General features: G+C 39.8%; 1 protein-coding gene across 1 annotated transcript in view; it reads right to left on the bottom strand.

The window, feature by feature from the left end:
* LOC112103660 (mitochondrial intermediate peptidase-like) overlaps nucleotides 1-19,571 on the bottom strand; it is a 121,526-nt gene that overhangs the window by 59,382 nt on the left and 42,573 nt on the right. The window contains exons 11-14 of the mRNA XM_029911992.1: nucleotides 18,588-18,741; nucleotides 17,454-17,531; nucleotides 15,792-15,996; nucleotides 12,666-12,775 (exon numbers count right to left, since the gene is read on the bottom strand). Of these exons, the coding sequence (XP_029767852.1) occupies nucleotides 12,666-12,775; nucleotides 15,792-15,996; nucleotides 17,454-17,531; nucleotides 18,588-18,741 (547 nt within the window). The remainder of the gene's footprint in view (nucleotides 1-12,665; nucleotides 12,776-15,791; nucleotides 15,997-17,453; nucleotides 17,532-18,587; nucleotides 18,742-19,571) is intronic.

The following is a 19,571-nucleotide window of genomic DNA, read 5'->3' on the forward strand; positions in this document are numbered from 1 at the left end:
TTCTTACCCACGAAAGCTTATGCTCCCTATACTTCTGTTAGTCTTAAGCCACAAGACCCTCTGTTGCTATTTACAGACTCAGACTAACACGGCTACCCCTCTGATACTTGACAGTTGTGAAAGGGAGCAATTAAGGATGATAAGGACATTGCTGAGAAATAAAAGGGATTCATATCTTTCAAGGCCAGAACAGACCATTGTGATTATCCATTCTGACCTCCTGCCATAGAACTTCCCCCCAAAAATTCCTAGAGCATATCTTTTAGAAAAGCATCCTTGCATAAGTCTTCATGGCTGAAAATATCAGAGAGATACCAAAAATGAGTAGGTCCAGAGTAGGTAATAAAGATGAGGTATTCTCAGAGACTGGAAAAAGGACTGGAAGAAATTAATAATTTAAAAAGCAACAATTTACCAGGCCCGGATTGTACGTCCAAGAGTTCTGAAGGAGCTCAAGTATCAAGTGGCTGAGCTGCTAGCAAAGATAGGTAATTTTTAATTTAAAAAACAGCTACTATACCAGCAGACTGGAACGTAGCAAACAAATAAATATTAAAAAACAACGCCTGGCTGATTTGGGAATTACAGATCAGTAAGCATTACATTGGTACCTGGTAAACTGGCTGAACAGATTTAAAATAGAATAAAAAAACATGTGGAAGATGATGATATGATACAGTTTCTGCAAACAAAAATCATGTTTCACTAATCTATTAAAATTCTTTGAATGTGTCAAAATAGTGGATGAAGGAGAACCTGCTCACAATTTATTTAGATTTTCAGAAGTCTTTTACAAGGTCCCTCTCAAGAGGCTACTAAAGAAACCAAGAGTCAGTGTGTGAGAGGCAAAGTACTGTCCTGGACCAAAAATTGGCTAAGAGACGGGGGGGGAAGGAATAGCAAAAAAATGTTAAATTTTCATAATAGACACAGGTTAACAGCAGGTACTTCACAGTTCTGTACTAGGTCCATTATTGTTTACTGTATTTATTAATCATCTGAAAAGAGAGGTAAGTAATGAAGTAGCAAAATTTGCAGATGACAAATTATTTAGGTTACATAATTCTTCCTCTACATCTGCCAGTGCATTTTGTCCTATCTATGTGCATTTTGCCCCTGTGCTTCAGCGACTTCAATGACCATTCATCATGGAAATAAATGAGCACATAAATGTATGCAAGATGACAGCCTGATGGAAGAAACTTTGTGCCTGATACATGTTTAAGCACATTTTGTTATTAAGCACCAACAACCAACATATACATTTTGGATACAGTACAATAACGAAAAGTTGGATATGTAGCTTTAATTTGAAAAAATTTTCTGCATTACAAAATCTGAACACCTAAAATCTTAGCAGCAGTGGATGTATATATTTTATATAGTTATAACTTTTAACAAATGCTACAGCCAAGATCACTGCTACACTTCAAACTAAATTGGCTCTTTCAGCACAACTGATTTATACAGTTTTGTATTTTGGCTGTTTTAAACAACATTAAGATAAATGTAAGTATAGCAGCTGTCAGCCAGTATGCTATTTAAAACAGAACAAAACACTAGAACTTCACTCATAAGCATTTTGGTAAACCACAATCCCGGAAATCCTCACTGAAATGGGAAATCCAGATTTGCAGTTCACAGTGATGGAGACGGACAGTGCAAGTGATATCACACTCTCCATGGGCTATGTAGGACAAACCACCTCACCCCCTCGCTTAGCTCATGCACTCTCAGCAGCTGTGGAAACAGCTCTAATCCACAACTTACAATTGACTATTTCTCTTCACTGCCATGCTTCTGCTACACTGGAAGAGTGAATATAGGAATCCTCTCACTATACTGGAAAAGTGAATAGGTGCTCCCATGGCAGAGAAGATATGGAAAGTCAGCCACTGCTTCCACTCCACTATTCTCTTCTTCTTCTTCAACTGCTCTGATGGGAGTTTCTACTATGTTCCCCAGCTCCTTGAGTCCAAGTGCAAGGAGCAAATAGAGATGGGCACTGGTCGTTCTCTGTGCTAACCAAATCTCCCTCGCCAAAGGACCAGAGAGACAACTCTCCAAAAAGTTGCTGCTGAAGATGTAGAGTTGGGTCACAGCCGTAGTCTTTCTAAAAGAACTGCTTGCCCTCATTCAGCCTACCAACTTGCTTTGTATGTACTCTTGTAGCTATAGGAGTGCCACAACAGCAGCAAAAAGAACAGGAGTACTTGTGCACCTCAGAGACTAACAAATTTATTTGAGCATAAGCTTTTGTGGGCTACAGCCCACTTCATCGGATGCATAGACTGGAACATACAGCAAGAAGATATTAATACATACAGAGAACATGAAAAGGTGGAAGTAGCCATACCAACTGTAAGAGGCCAATCAATTGAGATGAGCTATCATCAGCAGGAGAGAGAAAAAACAACAACTTTTGACGTGATAATTGAGATGACCCATAGAAGGTGTGAGGATACTTAACATGAGGAAATAGATTCAATTAGTGTAATGACCCAACCATTTCCAGTCTCTGTTCAAACCTAAGTTAATTGTATCTAATTTGCATATTAATTCAAGTTCAGCAGTCTCTCTTTGGAATCTGATTTTGAAGTTTTTTTGTTGCAAAATTGCCACCTTCAAGTCTGTTACTGAGTGGTTAGAGAGGCTGAAGTGTTCTCCCACCGCAAGACTCTGTCCTTCCACCTGAGACATAGCATCAGCATGAGAAGCAGAGAAGAACAGCTGATAATTTTAAGTAAATTACATCTATCTCATGAGTTCAGGGGAAATCATGAAAATTCACAGAGACAAATGACATTCTACAATATGAGGTTTGTGACTAATAGGATATAGTGATTAATTGTATAGTCTAATATCAACTAATAATATCAACACCCAAGGGCTGTGTTGAAAGGATAATTCACAAGCAAGAAGAAAACAATGGCTAAAATTGGTGTCAGAAGTTAGGTTTCACTGGGGGAAACGATGAGGACATGGGACTCAAAAAAGAGAGACTTTGGTCAGCAAAAACAGCATGACAGAATGAGGCGGCCTATCAAGCCTAGTCTAGTTCAAGAGCCACTAGAAAGAGAGAGACTTGCAGAGACCAGCCAGATGGCATTTTGGACTGGGGAAGCAAGCCAAGGTTTAGATATGCTCCTGTCATGGCTGATTCATCTGCCTCAGGCACCTATCCATGACTGATCAACACACCAGTTCTTGCAGACATCAACAGAAAGCTGTCTTTCCCCATACTTTTCTATTTTGCTCTCTCTTCCACTTTGTCTCCTTGCCAAAAGCAGCAATAGCCTCAACAACAAGCAACTGAGTTAAAGGTCCAGCTACAGAACTATTATTTATCTTACCCCAAAAGAAGGACTCTCTGATAAAACCAGGGACTTTAATATCCACTCTCTGGAAAAAAAAAAACTTTGCTGAGCTTTGGCTAAGATTGTTTTGACTGAATAAACATTCAATTTTTTACTTTAAATTCTTTTTTTCTTGTCTTTTATGTTCAATAAACTAAGACCTTGGCATGAATTTTACAATGCTTGTCATGGTGCCTAAGGAAGCCCAGGTATCTGTGCTCCCAAACCCCAAAACATGTTTAACTGTTTAATATTCTACAGTAACAAAATCATAGTAATAATTCTGACTATCTGGGCCCATTTCTTTAATTAGATTAATAAACCACCATCTTTGTAATTCCATCTGCCTATAATACTGGAAATAAATAAACTCACAAACAGTTGAGACAATGACTTTTTCAAGCCAGCATCCAAAAAGGCATTAAGTTGAAAAATGGTTTAGTTTAGACATTCACCACCATCACATTGCTACACATTTAACAAGAAAATCGGGAACACAAAATAGTACATGTCCACAAGGTGGTCTAATTAACATTCTTGGAGCTTTAACGTTTGCATTTCTGTGATTTTTAACTGTGCAGTGGAACCTCAATATTAACATGGGTATCTGTATTGTATTTAATTTCCCAGAGGTTTGTTTTTTTGTGTGGATGTTTTTAAGGAAAAATAATAAGCTTGGTATGCATCTTCTTGAAGAGAAAGATGCTTACCTTGTGGGAACTGGTGGTTCCTCAAGATGTGTGGTCCCTATCTGTATCCCCCTCCGGGTGTACATGCACTAGGAGTTGGAGAATTATTGCAAGCAGTGTACGCAGGTCTGCACATGTCCTATAGTCCTCATACCTCAAACTGAGGACATAAAGGGTGAAGCAGTCCAATTGCCACTCCAGTTCCTTCTCTACCCTGAATCAGGAATGATGCAAAGCAGAGGAGGAGGAGGACAGGTAGTGAAATGCAGATAGGGACCACACAACTTGAAAAACCTCCCATTACCACAAAGTAAGTAACTTTCTCTTTTTCTTCAAGCATTGGTCCATATGTATACTCCACAGCAGGTGACTGACAAGCAGTATTCAAGTAGGAAAAGGGTGCAAGGACACAGGTGGAAGAGCCATCCAAAGGATTGCTGTCCCAAAGGGTGCATCAATAGAGGTATCCAGTACTAGAGCATAATGTCTTTCACATGTGGAGGAAACATCACGTAACTGCCTAGCAAATGTCAATTAGAGGTACTTCATGAAGCTATGGTACTTGGTACTGTTGTCACTTGTGCTCTTGTAGAATGAGCCCTTACCTCTGAGGGCAGAAAGATGTGACAGCTGGTAGCAGAGCACAGTACAGCCTGAGATCCATTTAGAGAGTCTCTGGGAGGCGATTGCTTGGCCTCAAATTCATTCTGCTTTGGCAAAAAAAGGTCTAGGTGATTTTCTAATTAGTTTTGTCCTTTGTAGATAAAGGACCAGTTTGTCATACATTGAGGGAATGAAATCTCCTGCCCTCCTCCAATGCATGCAGTTTTGGGGAAAAAAAATAATCCAGTCAATCCTTTTACATGTAAGTGACCATAAGAACGGCCATACTGGGTCAAACCAATGGTCCATCTATCCCACTATCCCATCTTCCAACAGTGACCAATGCCAGATGCTTCAGTGGGAATGAACAGAACAGGGAAATTATCGAGTCATCCATCCCCTGTCATTCAGTCCCAGATTCTGCCAGTCAGAGGCTTAGGAACACCTACAGCAAGGGGTTCCATCTCTGACTATCTTTGCTAATAGCCATTGATGGACCTATCCTCCAGGAACTTAATTCTTTTTCAACCCCAGTTATACTTTTGGCCTTCACATCCCCTGGCAATGAGTTCCACAGGTTGCCTATGCATTGCGTGAAGAAGTACCGTATATACTCGTTCATAAACCGAATTTTTTTGGTAAAAAAGTAAAGCATTAAAGCGCGGGGGTCGGCTTATCAACGGGTCTACAACAGAATATGACGATTTTAAGCTCTACTGAATTATTGAAATGAATATTTAATACATTTTCATTTTGTTTACCTGGAGCGTTCGAAGGCACGGAGTCCCTCAGCTGCGGTTTGCCGTTCCCAGCCAATGGGAGCTGCGGGAAGTGGTGCGGGCTGAGGGACTTGCTGGCCGCCCCTTCCCGCAGCTCCCATTGGCTGGGAACGGTGAACCAGGGCCACTGGGAGCTGAGGGGCTCCGTGCCTGCGAATGCCCCAGCTAAACAAAACGTCCTGTCCTGCTAGCAGCTTACCCTGACGGGCCAGGAGCCAAAGTTTGCCAACCCCTGAAATATAGGGTCGGCTTATGAAAAGGTCATACAGTTTTTGCCATTTTTACCTATCCATTTTGGGTGGTCGGCTTATAAACAAACGGGCTAATTAACAAGTATATATGGTACTTCTTTTTCATTTAAACCTCCTGCCTATTAATTTCATCGGGTGACCCCTGGTTCTTGTGTTATGGGAAGGGGTAAATAGCACTTCCTTATTCACTTTCTTCACACCATTCATGATTTTATAGACCTTTATCATATCCCCCCGTTTGTTGTCTCTTTTCCAAGCTGGAAAGCCCAGTTTTATGAATCTCTCCTCATATGGAAGCTGTTCTATACCCTTAATCATTTTTGTTGCCCTTCTCTGTATCTTTTCCCATTCCAATATATCTTTTTTTGAGATGGGGTGCTTAGAACTGCATGCAGTCCTCAAGGTGTGCGTGTACCATGGCTTTATATAGAGGCATTATGATATTTTCTGTTTTATTATCTATCCCTTTCCTAATGGTTGCTAACATTATATTAGCATTTTTGGCTGCCGCTGCACACCGAGGAAGAAGTTTTCAGAGAACTATCCACAATGACTCCAAGATCCCTTTCATGAGTGGTAAAAGCTAATTTAGACCCCATCATTTTATATGTATAGCTGGGATTAGGTTTTCCAATTGCATTACTTTGCGACTCCAAAACTACCTTGTTGTGAACTTCGGATATAGTTGTAATGAGACTACGTCCTTACAGAATATGGTGTATCATGGGTCCGCCATTAGGGTTCTGAGCTCACCTACCCTTCTAGTTGAGGTGATGGCTATACGGAAAGCACCTTTCATTGATAGGTGAGACATGGAACATGTAGCTAGCGGTTCAAAGGGCGTAAGCTTAGTGAGAGCCAAAAGTACAAGGTTTACGTCTCAGTGAGTAGACATCCTCACTGGCAGGAAGGTACTGATTAGGGCAGTGGTCGGCAACCTTTCAGAAGTGCTGTGCCGAGTCTTCATTTATTCACTCTGATTTAAGGTTTCGTGTGCCAGTAATACATTTTAACGTTTTTAGAAGGTCTCTTTCTATAAGTCTCTAATATATAACTAAACTAATAACAACAAGATGACATTCACAGGAGATTTGGGAACCAAAATTGTCTGGGTCAGTTGGGGGTGATGAGGATGATTCATGCCCTGTCCTGTTGAATTTTCCATAAGACCAATGGCAGGAGTGTTATGGGAGGAAAGAAGTTACTCACCTTTCGTAGTAATGATGGTTCTTCGATGTGTGTCCCCCTATGGGTGCTCCACTGTAGGTGTGCTTGAGTCCCTGCGCTGCTGATTGAAAAACTTTGGTGGCAGCGTCCCTTGGTCCCGCACATGAACGGTCTCTTCTTGTGTTGCACCATGAGGCTAACCAGAACGTGTAAGCCAGCAGAGGTTAAAGAATATTTAGATAAGACCTGCTCCATTTAAGCAGAGTGGTACTGGTTGTCTTCGAGATAGACGTAGAGGGTAACCTCCTTATGTGCTTATGAGAGCATTTCTTGCCTTCTCAATGAGACCCTAACTGAGTGTCTATAGGAAAGGATTCCCTTGCACCAGAGTCTGACTTCGCGGGGGGAGACACACTCCATGTTGATTCAGGTCAACGTACAACTCCCACAGCCTGGGTCCGACTGCAGCCGCATGGTCTTCTCCATAAGGTACTTTCTAAGCTGCAATTCCTGTGCCTCACCAGTACGGCTAAGGAAAGAGTGGCAGATTTTGCACTTAGCCATGAGGAGTGCCTCCCCCAGGCAACACAGACAGTGTTTATGGTCTTTGTTGACCGAAAAATAACAAGGGCAGGACACAAGTTTTTGAAGCCCAGAATTCTGGGCAAAGTCCAATACTCATAACCGGATAAGGGGTCCCAGAGGTGGGGAAATCTATCTAACTAGAAAAAACTATATACAAAGGCACTAAGGCCAATTTTGAAATATTTACAGATCAAAGAATAACTATGAGGAAGCAGCAGCTCCGTACACTGGAGGTTCTGACCCAGGCCATGTGGTGATAAGAAGGAACAGGAGAGGTGGTTGGTCCACTCTGCTCTTTATGTCCTTGGTTTGAGGCATAAAGAGAGTTATGGCACATGTGCAAACCAATGGACGCTGCTTGCAAGAATTCTCCAACTCTGGATGCATGCGGACCCACAGTGGAAAAAACACATAGGAACCAGCACTCGAAGAACTATTACTTTGGGGCTGGCTAGCTTTTTGGACTCAGTTTTGCTAACTATGCCAGTGAAAATTGTAAGTTCCTTTAAACCCGTCAGTGCTCACTTATGAACAATTCCAAAACCATAGAAGACAAAGGGAGTCTTTTCATGACTTCAGTGGGTTTTGGATCAGGTCTTTATCCAGCAGCACACATGTGCATAATACTTATGTATCTTTAAGAGTGTTCCTATAGAATAATTTTTCTGCTGTATATACTCACTTACTTTTCAAATGTTCATATGTTTTAAAAATCAAAACCAACTGCTTTCCATTCAACAAGCCAGGAATCAAACCTCAACGAAGACTGTGAGCCCAGGACCTTATCCTACTACAACTGACTTTATAGGGAGCAGTAGGCCACAGTTAGAGTCCCTTTATTCATAAGTGAAATTAATGACATGCCTAGTTTGTGTAAGAAACAGAATTTGGTGCTAATGCCTATGCCAAGTTTCACACTTCAGCTATTTGTGCCATAGCCATTTTTTTCAAGAGCGTGGTTAGAATAATTTTCATAATGGATACAGTGGATTTTGTTTTCATATTCACAAAACTCAAACAGCTCAAGGGAATTTTGCTCAAACTTTCTACACACAAAAAATCACCTCCAGGCAGAGACCAAGCATGGAAAATTGAACACCAAATGTCAATTTCTGTGACGTTATAAGTGTGTGAAACCAGGGGTTTATCACAGAATCTACTTAGCAAGCTTAAATAAAGCAGTTGCTACTGATGACTACTATAGTAATAAATAAGCATTTTTCCTAATTTCTATGTTTTGTTCATATGTAAATCCGAGACACTGAAATCTTTTACATCAGCTTCCTCAATTTCTGAAGACTGACTAAAGAAAGGAAAAGCAGATTGATCTAGATTCTAGATAGTGGTTTATAAATATAATCTAAATTTTAAAAATTAACAATAAAAAACAGCAGTTCAAAACCTCGCGTGCCACATAGTAGCTCCAGGCTCCATTCCTAATCTTACAGCCTAATCCAGTCGTGTCTCCCTGCAAAATTGAATTTCTACATTAACATTCACTCAATTCAATTGCTCCCTGGCACACAATAATTCTGTGCCATACAAGGGCAAGTATCTACACCCAATAGAAGAAATTTAAAAGAAAGTGCTAGATGGGATATAGAGTCTGGTTCTTAGCTTGTGCACTGCAACAAAACATGGTTTAGATTTAAACCATTTTGAAGACACAGAGCAGTAAATGATGTTCCACAAATCTCTTTCAGATGTTTTTCCCCGAAGATCAAGTGTGTTCATGCTCTGAATCCATATGCAGTCAGATAACTTCAGAATACTTAAGCAACACTACACTTAAACTTCCCAGAGAATGCTAGAATGTCATCAGTTTTCAATTTTTATATTTATTTCAACAACATGTTATATGGGTTAAAACCTGCCAAATGATGAACACACTGGTGCTGAGCACCCTTAACTCCTACTAACTTCAACAGGACTTGTTGGTGCTCAACACCTTACAGGATTGAGTGTCCCACATGAAAGCAGATGTTTACCACTTTGGTAAGGCACGTAATACTATTGAGTGCTATGGGACTCTCCAGTGAGCAACATTAGATAGTGCAGTTCCCAAGGCACAAACGAAGAGAGAGCTAGCCTCACCAATAATTTCAATTTTAATAGATACTATACAAGCTATTTTATCTAACCACACAAAGTTACTATAGAAGCAGACAGCAAAATATTTCCAATTACTCTCATACTACTGAAATATAATACTGAATGTTTATGACTTTATAGATGTCTGTTGAAAGTTTCTCATGCTATGTAATACTCTCCTGCTTTGAGGAATTAACTGCAGATCACCACTGTGGATGCAACACACTACATGCTTGAGTACACTGGAGCTTGGCTAATAAAGCATCTGAAACAGATTTCTGATATATCGTTCACTTGCTTAGTATCTCTGAAATGGCTTAACAAATATAAATTGTGTTTTGTTACCATGCACGAACAGCTAGCCAGCTATGGTCACTCTGTCCCACCCAGTGCTTTCTTCTAATTTCCTCTGCTTATGGTGAAGGGATCCTTGCACGAGCCTGACATAGAATCACTTTATGTCAAAAAAACATCTGAGTGAGCTTTAATGCAGGAATCCAAAACTGATGAGGGATGAGATTCTGTAGACATGCTGTAATGTGAAAATGTTATGTGTGGTAACATAATGAAAACATGTATTTATCAATATAAATGTTCCAAAACTTTTGTACTGTTTGGATTGCACTTATCCTGATTCATAAATCTCTAAGGAAGAATGAGATAGGAGTAAATTCAACAAGTTTATTTTGAACTGAATGAGTAGTCCAGTACTCCTAACTTTGCACTTAGTTACCAAGGTTGACAATAAAATTTTTGCTGTTGGAAAAATGATTAAAAGATTGTTAATAAGGAGTTAACATGTTACACTGGTAGGCTTGTTGCACTAACATTTTACTTTAAAAACATTTAGGGACTGATCCAAAGTCCACTCTTTCCACGGACGTCAATGGGTTTTGGATCAGACTGTTAAGACGGTATTTGTCTTGTATGATCTGGCAAATATCCACATGCCTCATGAGGTGAGAGCTCTTCACCCACTGAAGTCTGTGGAACTGAAGAGCACGCTTTAGTTGATACACAGAATATGTACTAATTTAAGAGATGTAATGTTTCAAGATCAATTATTGTAATTAGGGTAACTTTCAAGTGGAAATGCATTCATGTAGTGGGCTTACTAAGCAAATCATTAGATACTGAACTGAAAGGACCTCACTATATTTTGGTTTGGTCAACAGAATAATTATTCCTAATAAATCCCTAAAATGACTCCATTCTACTACTACTAATTTTCACCACAAAATTGAGTGTACTTTTCTTATGCTACCATTCTGTAGGTCACATACCCAAGTTTTCCAACATTATCTAAAGCAGGGGTTCTCAAACTGGGGGCCGTGGGGTTATTACCTGGGGGGTCACAAGCTGTCAGCCTCCACCACAAACCCCGCTGCACCTCCAGCATTTATTATAATGTTAAATATAAAAAAGTGTTTTTAGTTTACAACGGGGGTCGCACTCAGAGGCTTGCTGGGTACACCAATACAAAAGTTTGAGAACCACTGATCTAAAATATCTAAAGTATCTTATCTAAAGTAAAAGAGGCAAAATGACCAGAAACAAACATAACAACATTTTATATGTTCTCAAAACATAACTGCAAAGATAAAACACTCCAATGTATAGTACTTTTCCACTGAACTGCTGGTTCCATACACTATGGCCCCAGTAAAAAGAATTACATTAAAGATTTAGGCAAAATGAAGAGAAATCCCAGAACAACCACAAAATTATTAAGGGATTTAATGAGAGACAAGACTAAAAGAACTGGATACATATAGATTATCGTTATTATTATTATTTGTATTTCAGTAACTCCTTGAAGCCCCAACCCAGGATAAGGGCCCCACTGTATTAGGCACTGTACATTGAAATTAACAACAAAAACAAAAAAAGTTCCTGCCCCAGAGAGTTCACAGTCAAGTAATATTACAAGACACAACAGAAGGAAGAAATGGGCAAAAGAGGTGGGGGAGAGGGGGAGGAGAGAGAGAGATGTGAGGACAAGATGACAGCATAATGAGGAAGCTTTGCAGTTAAACTGGTAGTCTCATCTTGCCATCAGCCTAGCCACTGTCAGATGGCAGGATTTTACAGGTAAATCTTAAGAAGGGATGTGAAAGAGGACAGGGATTTTATGGAGTTTTTCCCTCAAGTATGGGAATAGGTGGGAGAAAGCGTGAAGATGCCTGAGTGAGAAGTGCAGGCTGAGCACAGTGAATAAGGGCCAGATTTTCAGATAAGTCTCAACTAAGCCTCAATTTTGGCAGGCACAATTTTGCACCTGCTGTGTACTCCATATGCAAATACTGTAGTTAGATGGCTAGCTACCCAGTTTGTGGGTGCAGACAGTCAGACATCTACTAGAATTTGTGCCTGCAGGAGCAATTGCAAAAACGGAGCTTGCTTCTAAAAATCTGAACCCAGGGAAAATCTGAGCACTGTCTGTAAGCCCTTGTAAAGTGTAAACACAAAAGAGGGAAGGAATTGGACAGAGTGGTACAAGGCCATACAGGCAGGATTACTGGGATACAACTAAGAAAAGGCACACTTAGGTAACGTTTCGGCAGGGGGAATGGTCTCTTAGGTGAAGCACTGCAACCTCAATAACTTGAAGTGTTTAAAACTACTTAAAGCACTACAGTACCCTATGGGAACAATCCTGCTCTGAAACGGAAATGCCTCATACTGTTGATACCCCATTATTTTCCATGATTTTGTGACAACATGATTTAACACTGTATAAAGTGTGAGCAAAAATAATATTAAAAAGATACGGAATTTCTAACTTTGGTATTAATATTAAACACTGTTTTTCACATCATTTGGTTCGTAGAGTAGCTTATTTATTGTACTTATTGTACCACTTTTTGTATAACTTTGCAAAATGATTTTGGTTGAAAGTTTAAAACTGCCAGTACAACTTCAGATGTAGAGATTCAATTTCCTTTTATACACAGTGTGCTTCTTATTGTGGGGAGGTAAACAATTCTTTTGTCAACCATTAGATATAAATTAAAATAGAAGGTTAATGTTAGCAAAGTTTACTGTTGTCTTAATACTTCTTTATAAATGACAACTGAAAAAATTAATTCGTTTAACAAATCTTCTTATAATATTTTAAATAGTCTGTATGTTCATTTTTCCTACCTGGCCAGTCTGAAAATGCCTTGCAAACTGATTAACCACTCGATAGTCACTTGCAAAATACTCCATGAGGATAGAGGGAACTTCAGCAAAATCAGTAGGACATCTGGTCCCTAGGGAAGGAATTGATTGAGAATATGAGTATACAGCTATTTACGTTAGCACACATAATTCTATCTTTCCAAGAGCTCGTTAGCATTTAATTTGGACTTCTAATGAACTGTAATATTCTTTCATGCCTTAAGTCAATATTTTATTTCTATACCATTACTGTACATATTGGCAGAAAAACTTCATTATTATCCTACACATTTTACTATAAATCACAAAGTAAAAAAATATTTGAACAGCTGGGTGAGGCACTTTATGAAGCTGTGGACCACACCTTGCTAAAATAAACCAAGCTGCAGCCAATCTGGCCCTACATAAAACACCAAATCTTCTGAATTGTCCTCAACCTAAATCCAGTCACAATGTAAATCAAATTTTGCATTAATCCCACTCACAATCCTTGTTCTTATCTCCCATCTGTTTCCTGAGCTCACGTATCTCTGTTTTATATTAGCCTTTCTTTACAATGCAATCATCAGGTGAAAGCATTTTTGCAGGTTCAAAACATGTTCTAAATAAATTTGAGGAAGTAATTATTTGCAGTCACACAATGGTGTTTTTAAAAGCACAACCCCCAAATCCTCTCTCTCTTCCCTGATCACCTTCACTCTAGCTCTGTGTTATCAGCACTGTACCAACACTGAGAGGTACTAGAAAAAATGAGACATCATTGAACCAAAGCTGTACATACAGCAGCAACATAAATGTGAGTCAGGAATAGCAAGTCCTCAGTTATTTTATTTCCTCCCTGACCCCAATGTTAAGCTATCTCCTTCCTTGAAGAAAAAAACTCTTTAAGCAAATATCACTTCCAACCTCAAACTTCACTGCATGTGTATTAGGGCATGTCTACACTGCAGTAAAAAACCATGGAACTGATTAACAGGGCCCAGGTCAGCTCGTGGGGCTTGGTCTGCGGGACTAAAAATTGCAGTGCAGATATTTGGGCTCAGGCTGGAGCCCAGGGTCTGGAACGTGACTAGGGAAGGAGGTCTCAGAGCCTGGGCTCCAGACTGAGTGGGAACATCTACACTGCAACTTTTAGCCCCACAAGCTCAAGTCAGCTGACACAACCACGCAGGGGCGGCTCCAGGCACCAGCGCACCAAGCGCGTGCCTGGGGCAGCAAGCCACGGGGGCAGCCTGCCGGTCGCTGTGAGGGTGGCAGTCAGGCTGCTTTCGGCGGCATGCCTGCTGGAGGTCTGCCGGTCCCGCGGCTTCGGCGGTGGGGATGCCAATGGCGCGGCACCGGTGGACCTCCCGCAGGCATGCTGCCAAATCCGCGTTACCAGCGGACCTCCCGCAGGCACGCCGCCGAAAGCCGCCTGCCTGCCATGCTTGGGGCGGCAAAAAACACGCCCCTGCAGCCATGTAAAAGAACTTTCTGAACTGTCTGCAAATATTAAATGCAGCATATGATGTGCCAACCAGTTTGGACAAAACCAGGACTCTGACCTGTTTACCAAAGATGAGAGCAGGACCATACAGCTTGCCAGCTGCCATCCAGTACACTGATGCTGAGTGCCATGGTTTGAAAAGGACTGACAATGAAAAAGGAGCTCTCTTTTTTTCTCATGTGCACTACCCCTTTTGTGTATGTCTGGTGATATGTGACTTGGTAGGCAGTGTGTTCATTCACGCTCATCTATTTGTGATAAGACGACGTACTAAATTCCACACTGATAAATTACCAATTTGTTTTGTTTACCAACTAACAAAATGTACAGCCTGGCTTTGGAATTTCCATATTGCAAGTGCATTCTTTTTTTAAAAAATCACTTTTGATGCAATTTTTTTCACAATAAGTTTTCTAAATCATTTACAACCCAGGATCATCATACTTTTATGTTGGGTGCAAGCTGAGTTCAATTTACTTTCAATCATCCCATTATTCTATTACTACAAACAGAACTGGTTGAGAGGGGAGCTTGGAGGGCACTGGGCAACACCACTAGAAAGCATCAAAGAGACAGCAAGAAAGAGTTTGTTGGATTCCTTAGCAGGAAAGGGGACCAATTTCACTTTTTGTAATTGGGACTCTGAAAATCAAACTAATATCGGGAGGCTGAAGGAATTCTCACAGCATCCCAAAGGGAGTGGTAAGTAGACTTACAACAAACTGATATGAAAAAGGAAAAAGAAAATTTGAGGTCAAGGATTACTCTAAATTTCTGACCTTCAGAGCAGAGTTAAAGTTTCAATTAAGGAAAGTGATAGCTCAATCAGAAACATAGGACAGTCCTTGTCTTAACTTTGAAGGAAAAGCTTCTTTCATCCTTGTTCATAGTTAAGGGTAGAGTAAAGTGAGATGGTCCACCAACTGCATTTTTCCCATCATCTTCAAAGGGTACACATCATGACAATCCGCCCTCTGGGCAAAAGCTGGATACATGTCCCTTTGAAGCCAGTCAACGTCACTCTGTGCATTAGTCACGGGGGTCTCTAGAGACGAACAAGAGGTGTTCTCCCCCTACCCATGATCCAATCCCAAAGACTGAGCATGCTGCTTTTCAATCTCCAACCTTGCCAGCCAAGCAGCCAGGCATCTGAATTGTGATACTTTGCATGATGCTGCAATATACGTCCAGGCTGCATTTACAAGAGTAAGTTATACTTTTCCTATGTGCTAACAGAGTCAAGACAGTAAACAGAGATCATAAATTGAATCAACAGGTGTGGAGGGTTAATTGGAAATGTGACTTTTCACAGGCTTGTCACTGAAACCTGCATTATGATATAAAGATCTGTAATACCCTAATAAAATTTAAAAGATTATACAATATTTTGGAAGATTAAGAAATATATAAACCCTGCAGACAGAATTACTCCATAGCTGCACACTTAATTTTAAAATGCAGTTTGAAGAACTAAACTAAACTAAACTACCTACCGGTTTACCAGGTTCAAGACACTACAGTTATTTAAATACATACTCCCTACTTCAGGAAATTAATAAGTGCGAATTATACATTCAAACATTTAACAACAACAACAAAAATCACTATTCCTGATGTCTTACCAGTGACATGTTGGTACCGAGTTCGTCCCAGCATGGAATGCATAGCATGTCCCATTTCATGGAATAGATTCTCCATCATGCCAGGGGTTAGTAATGTGGGTGAACTCCTAGTCGAATGGGGCAGACTCAGCATAAGAACAACAACAGGGAGCTGGTATTCTCCATCTTTCCTTAACCTGCCTCCACGAATTGTAAAGTGACAGTCCTTTGAAGATAAAATAACCACTCAGAAAAAGCCATGCTATACAGATACTGTTGTCACATTAACAGTATTAAATAAATGCTGAATGTTTTAATATTAAGAGTTTTATTCTGCTCTGTTACACCAATGCAATCCCATTAACTTCAATAGAGTTGCTTCAGTGTAATATAGCAGAATATGAGCCAGTCTTTATTATACTTTCCCATCTCTGTTTACTATTTTTTTACTTGAGATTATAATAATGTTAAAAGATTCTTTTGTTTCATAAAGATAAAAACTAAATATTGCAATAGCTTTAACATCTTGAACAAAATTTTATTTTCTAAAAGCAGCATGTTTAAGTTTAATCCATCTAAGGAGTAAGTATCCAAAAGTTTAAAATTCCCATCTTTCCCAAAAAGATTTAGTTTATTGTCACATCAGAACTTCGCTGACCTACAAATACTATATATCATATATAGTCTCTCCCCATTAATTGGCAGAGTTTTAACAGCAAGCTCTATCGTGAGGAGACATCTTATTAAGACATCATTCTTTTATAAAATATATCGCAGAACACGTTACAAAGTGTTAGCAAAAATAACTAAAACCAAACCACACTTGACAAAATAAGTAATAATGCTGTTTCACAGTGTGTGTTTGCTTATTCACAAATTCATAAAATTCAGGCATTTGCAAAACATTTCTCAGTCATTAATGCCAATTAATGAGGTTCTGTTGTATTTTGTTTTGTAGTTTATAGACTGGCACCACGGTGGTAGTCAGCATGTCTAAAAATTGTAGACAGCTTCACCTATTTAACGTGAGGTTTGAGAAATGATCCAACTGACATTCTGGACTTTTGCCTTGGTACAGAGTGTATTTGATTTCAGATATTGGTTGTTCATAAGCAGCAGGTAGATAATAAGAAAGCCACTAACTCTCAAAAAACTGCTTATTTTAGGGTTTTCATAGTGCCTGTCAGTGTAGTATCTGAGGATTCAACATATGTGGGGCTTATTAAAAGGAAGTTATTGGCAAAAATAAAAAGTTTAAAGGAAGTTGAACAATCAGTGTAATTATATATACTTTGGAATTAAGTCTTCCTAGAATCTAAATACATTATAGATTTTTCTAGAATTATGTTTGGCTTTACAGGTGGTCTTGTTATGTGTGAATTTGTTGTTTGTTTGTTAGTTAGTTAGGGGAGAGGGATAGCTCAGTGGTTTGAGCATTGGCCTGCTAAACCCAGCGTTGTGAGTTCAATCCTTGAGGGGGCCAAAAAAAAAAATAGTTGGGGATTGGTCCTGCTTTGAGCAGGGGGTTGGATTAGATGACCTCCTGAGGTCCCTTCCAACCCTGATACTCTATGATTCTAAGTCCAAATGTATGTTGCTGGACTAACATTAATAGTAAATGATCCTAATACTGTAGTCCTTACTCAAGCAAAACCACCAGTGAAGTCAGCCCATAGCTGTTACCTGATGTGGTTTGTCTGCTCGTTGGTAGAAGTCACAATAGATGTACCCCAGCAAACCTTCATTTTCATGGACAACTGCCTGGAAAAGAAATAAATATATAATTTCCAAAGTGAAAGTTCTGCTGAGCTGGAAAGGTGAGAAAGTATCACACTCAGATATATTCAATAGAAAAGGTTTATACTGCATATATTTTGCAGCACATTATACTTTTACATAAAAAATAATATAGGAATAATTTATTCTACTGCAGTTGAAATACTGATGTACAAATATTTCAAAGCTTGTCCTTCAAACTGCACAAATTTCTGCAGTTTATACAAACTGATTACTCTCACACAATAAAAATAACCACCCCATCTTTTACCATCAGATGGCAAGTTAACTACTCCAGGGCTGCAGAACATAAATTAAGTACAGCAGGAGTTGATTTACCAAAGAGACAGATATGAGAGGGTAGCCAGAACTGGTAGATTAACCACTGAGGATTTGAGGAGCAGCAGTCCTCACTGGAGGCTGAGTTTGGAAGTGGAAGGGAGGGAGGGAGGGAGGGAGGGAGGGAGGGAGGATGCCCACTGGAGAATACTGGGAGGGAGTGGAAGGACAAAAGAACAGAGCAAAATGGCAAATAGAGAGAGGTCCATGTCTGCTACTTCCATCCTACAGAACAAGCCAGAAATAGAAAGGCTTGAGTCAAATAAGAAAATAAGACATGCACAATAGGAAAGAAGGGAAGAGTAAAAGCCCTACACAGTAAGAATGCACATTTGTAGCTGCATGAGTTAACAACCATGTACATTATTTCAGGTTTAATTCAGAAAACACAATTCTCTGTTTCTCTCTACGGAGAGACCCAGCCATTCTGAATCTGGCATCTTTCACTTGGGGAGAGATTTTTCAAGACATTTAGGCGCCTACAGATGCAGATAGGCATTTTCGCAAGTGACTAGTCACCTATTATTAACTTCAATTGGAGATAAATGCCCTACGCAATTTTGAAAATCCCAATAGATGCCTATCTGCATCCTTTGGCACCTAAATACCTTTGAGAACCTGTTCCTTGTCTCTTAAGAGACCACATGAGCAGCTCTACCATACGCTTTTGTGTTTAAGACTGTTAGGAATTAGAATTCTCACCAGTTTGCGAACATCTTCACACCAGAGCTCTCCTTTCTCAGTTTGCTCTGCATAGAGAGAGATTCCTAGGAGCTGATTGAACAAGAAGTTCAGACCTTCCATACATGCTCCAAGAGAGAAAAATGGACAGTACAAACTGGGCTCAATGTTATACCTAAGAAAACAAACAAAAAGGAGTCAAAATATTTGTTGAGCTTTACAATCGGAGGTGTAAAATATGGTCTTGATTTACTTATTATAGGCACTTTATGGTGCTCATCTTCTGTATCCCAGCATCTCACAACTACAAATGAATTAAACCTCACAACACCCTTGTTGAGAATAAATAACCTAATTTTTCAAATAGGGAAAGTGAGGCAGCGGTTAAGGCACAACATTTCAAAAGCATCTACTAGTTTAAGTCTTTAATTTTGAGTACCCAACTTGACACATGAAGGACACTATTTTCATAGGTGCTGAGCACCCCTAGCTCAAACTGAGTTGAACTAAACAGCTTGTCTATCACAAACAAATGTTGCCAGATGAATAGCAAGATACTGTAGCATGCATTATAGGGATAATACAAAGGACACAACAAAATGCCAAAACTGCAAAAAAGTTGTAAGAATGGATGAAAGTGCCTTAGAGCCCTAAGCAACCTAGTGCTCAGAATCCCTGATAATCAGTCCCCACATGTCGCAAACTGGGCACCAAAAATTGAGGTATCCAAAATTAGTGAACACTTAAGAAAGTTGGGGCTTAAGTGACCTGCCCAAGGTCACAGTCTGTGACAAAACTGAGAACAGAATGCCTAGTGCCTGATTCTTGCGTGGCCCTCAACCACAAAAACATCCCCGCTTCCTGGATTTGCATACAAATTGCCAACAATTGATACACACTAGCCAAGGGAGCAGCTGCCCTTACATCTGCCATTTCTTCCAGGCTCCAGAGTACTGAATGACTGCACTCTTAGTGCAGCTTTTTCTTTAGAAGATCATTGCTCCT

This window comes from Terrapene carolina, unplaced genomic scaffold (genome assembly GCF_002925995.2).
Source record: "Terrapene carolina triunguis isolate 2854851 unplaced genomic scaffold, T_m_triunguis-2.0 Scaffold141, whole genome shotgun sequence".
In the NCBI taxonomy this organism is placed as follows: domain Eukaryota; kingdom Metazoa; phylum Chordata; order Testudines; family Emydidae; genus Terrapene; species Terrapene triunguis.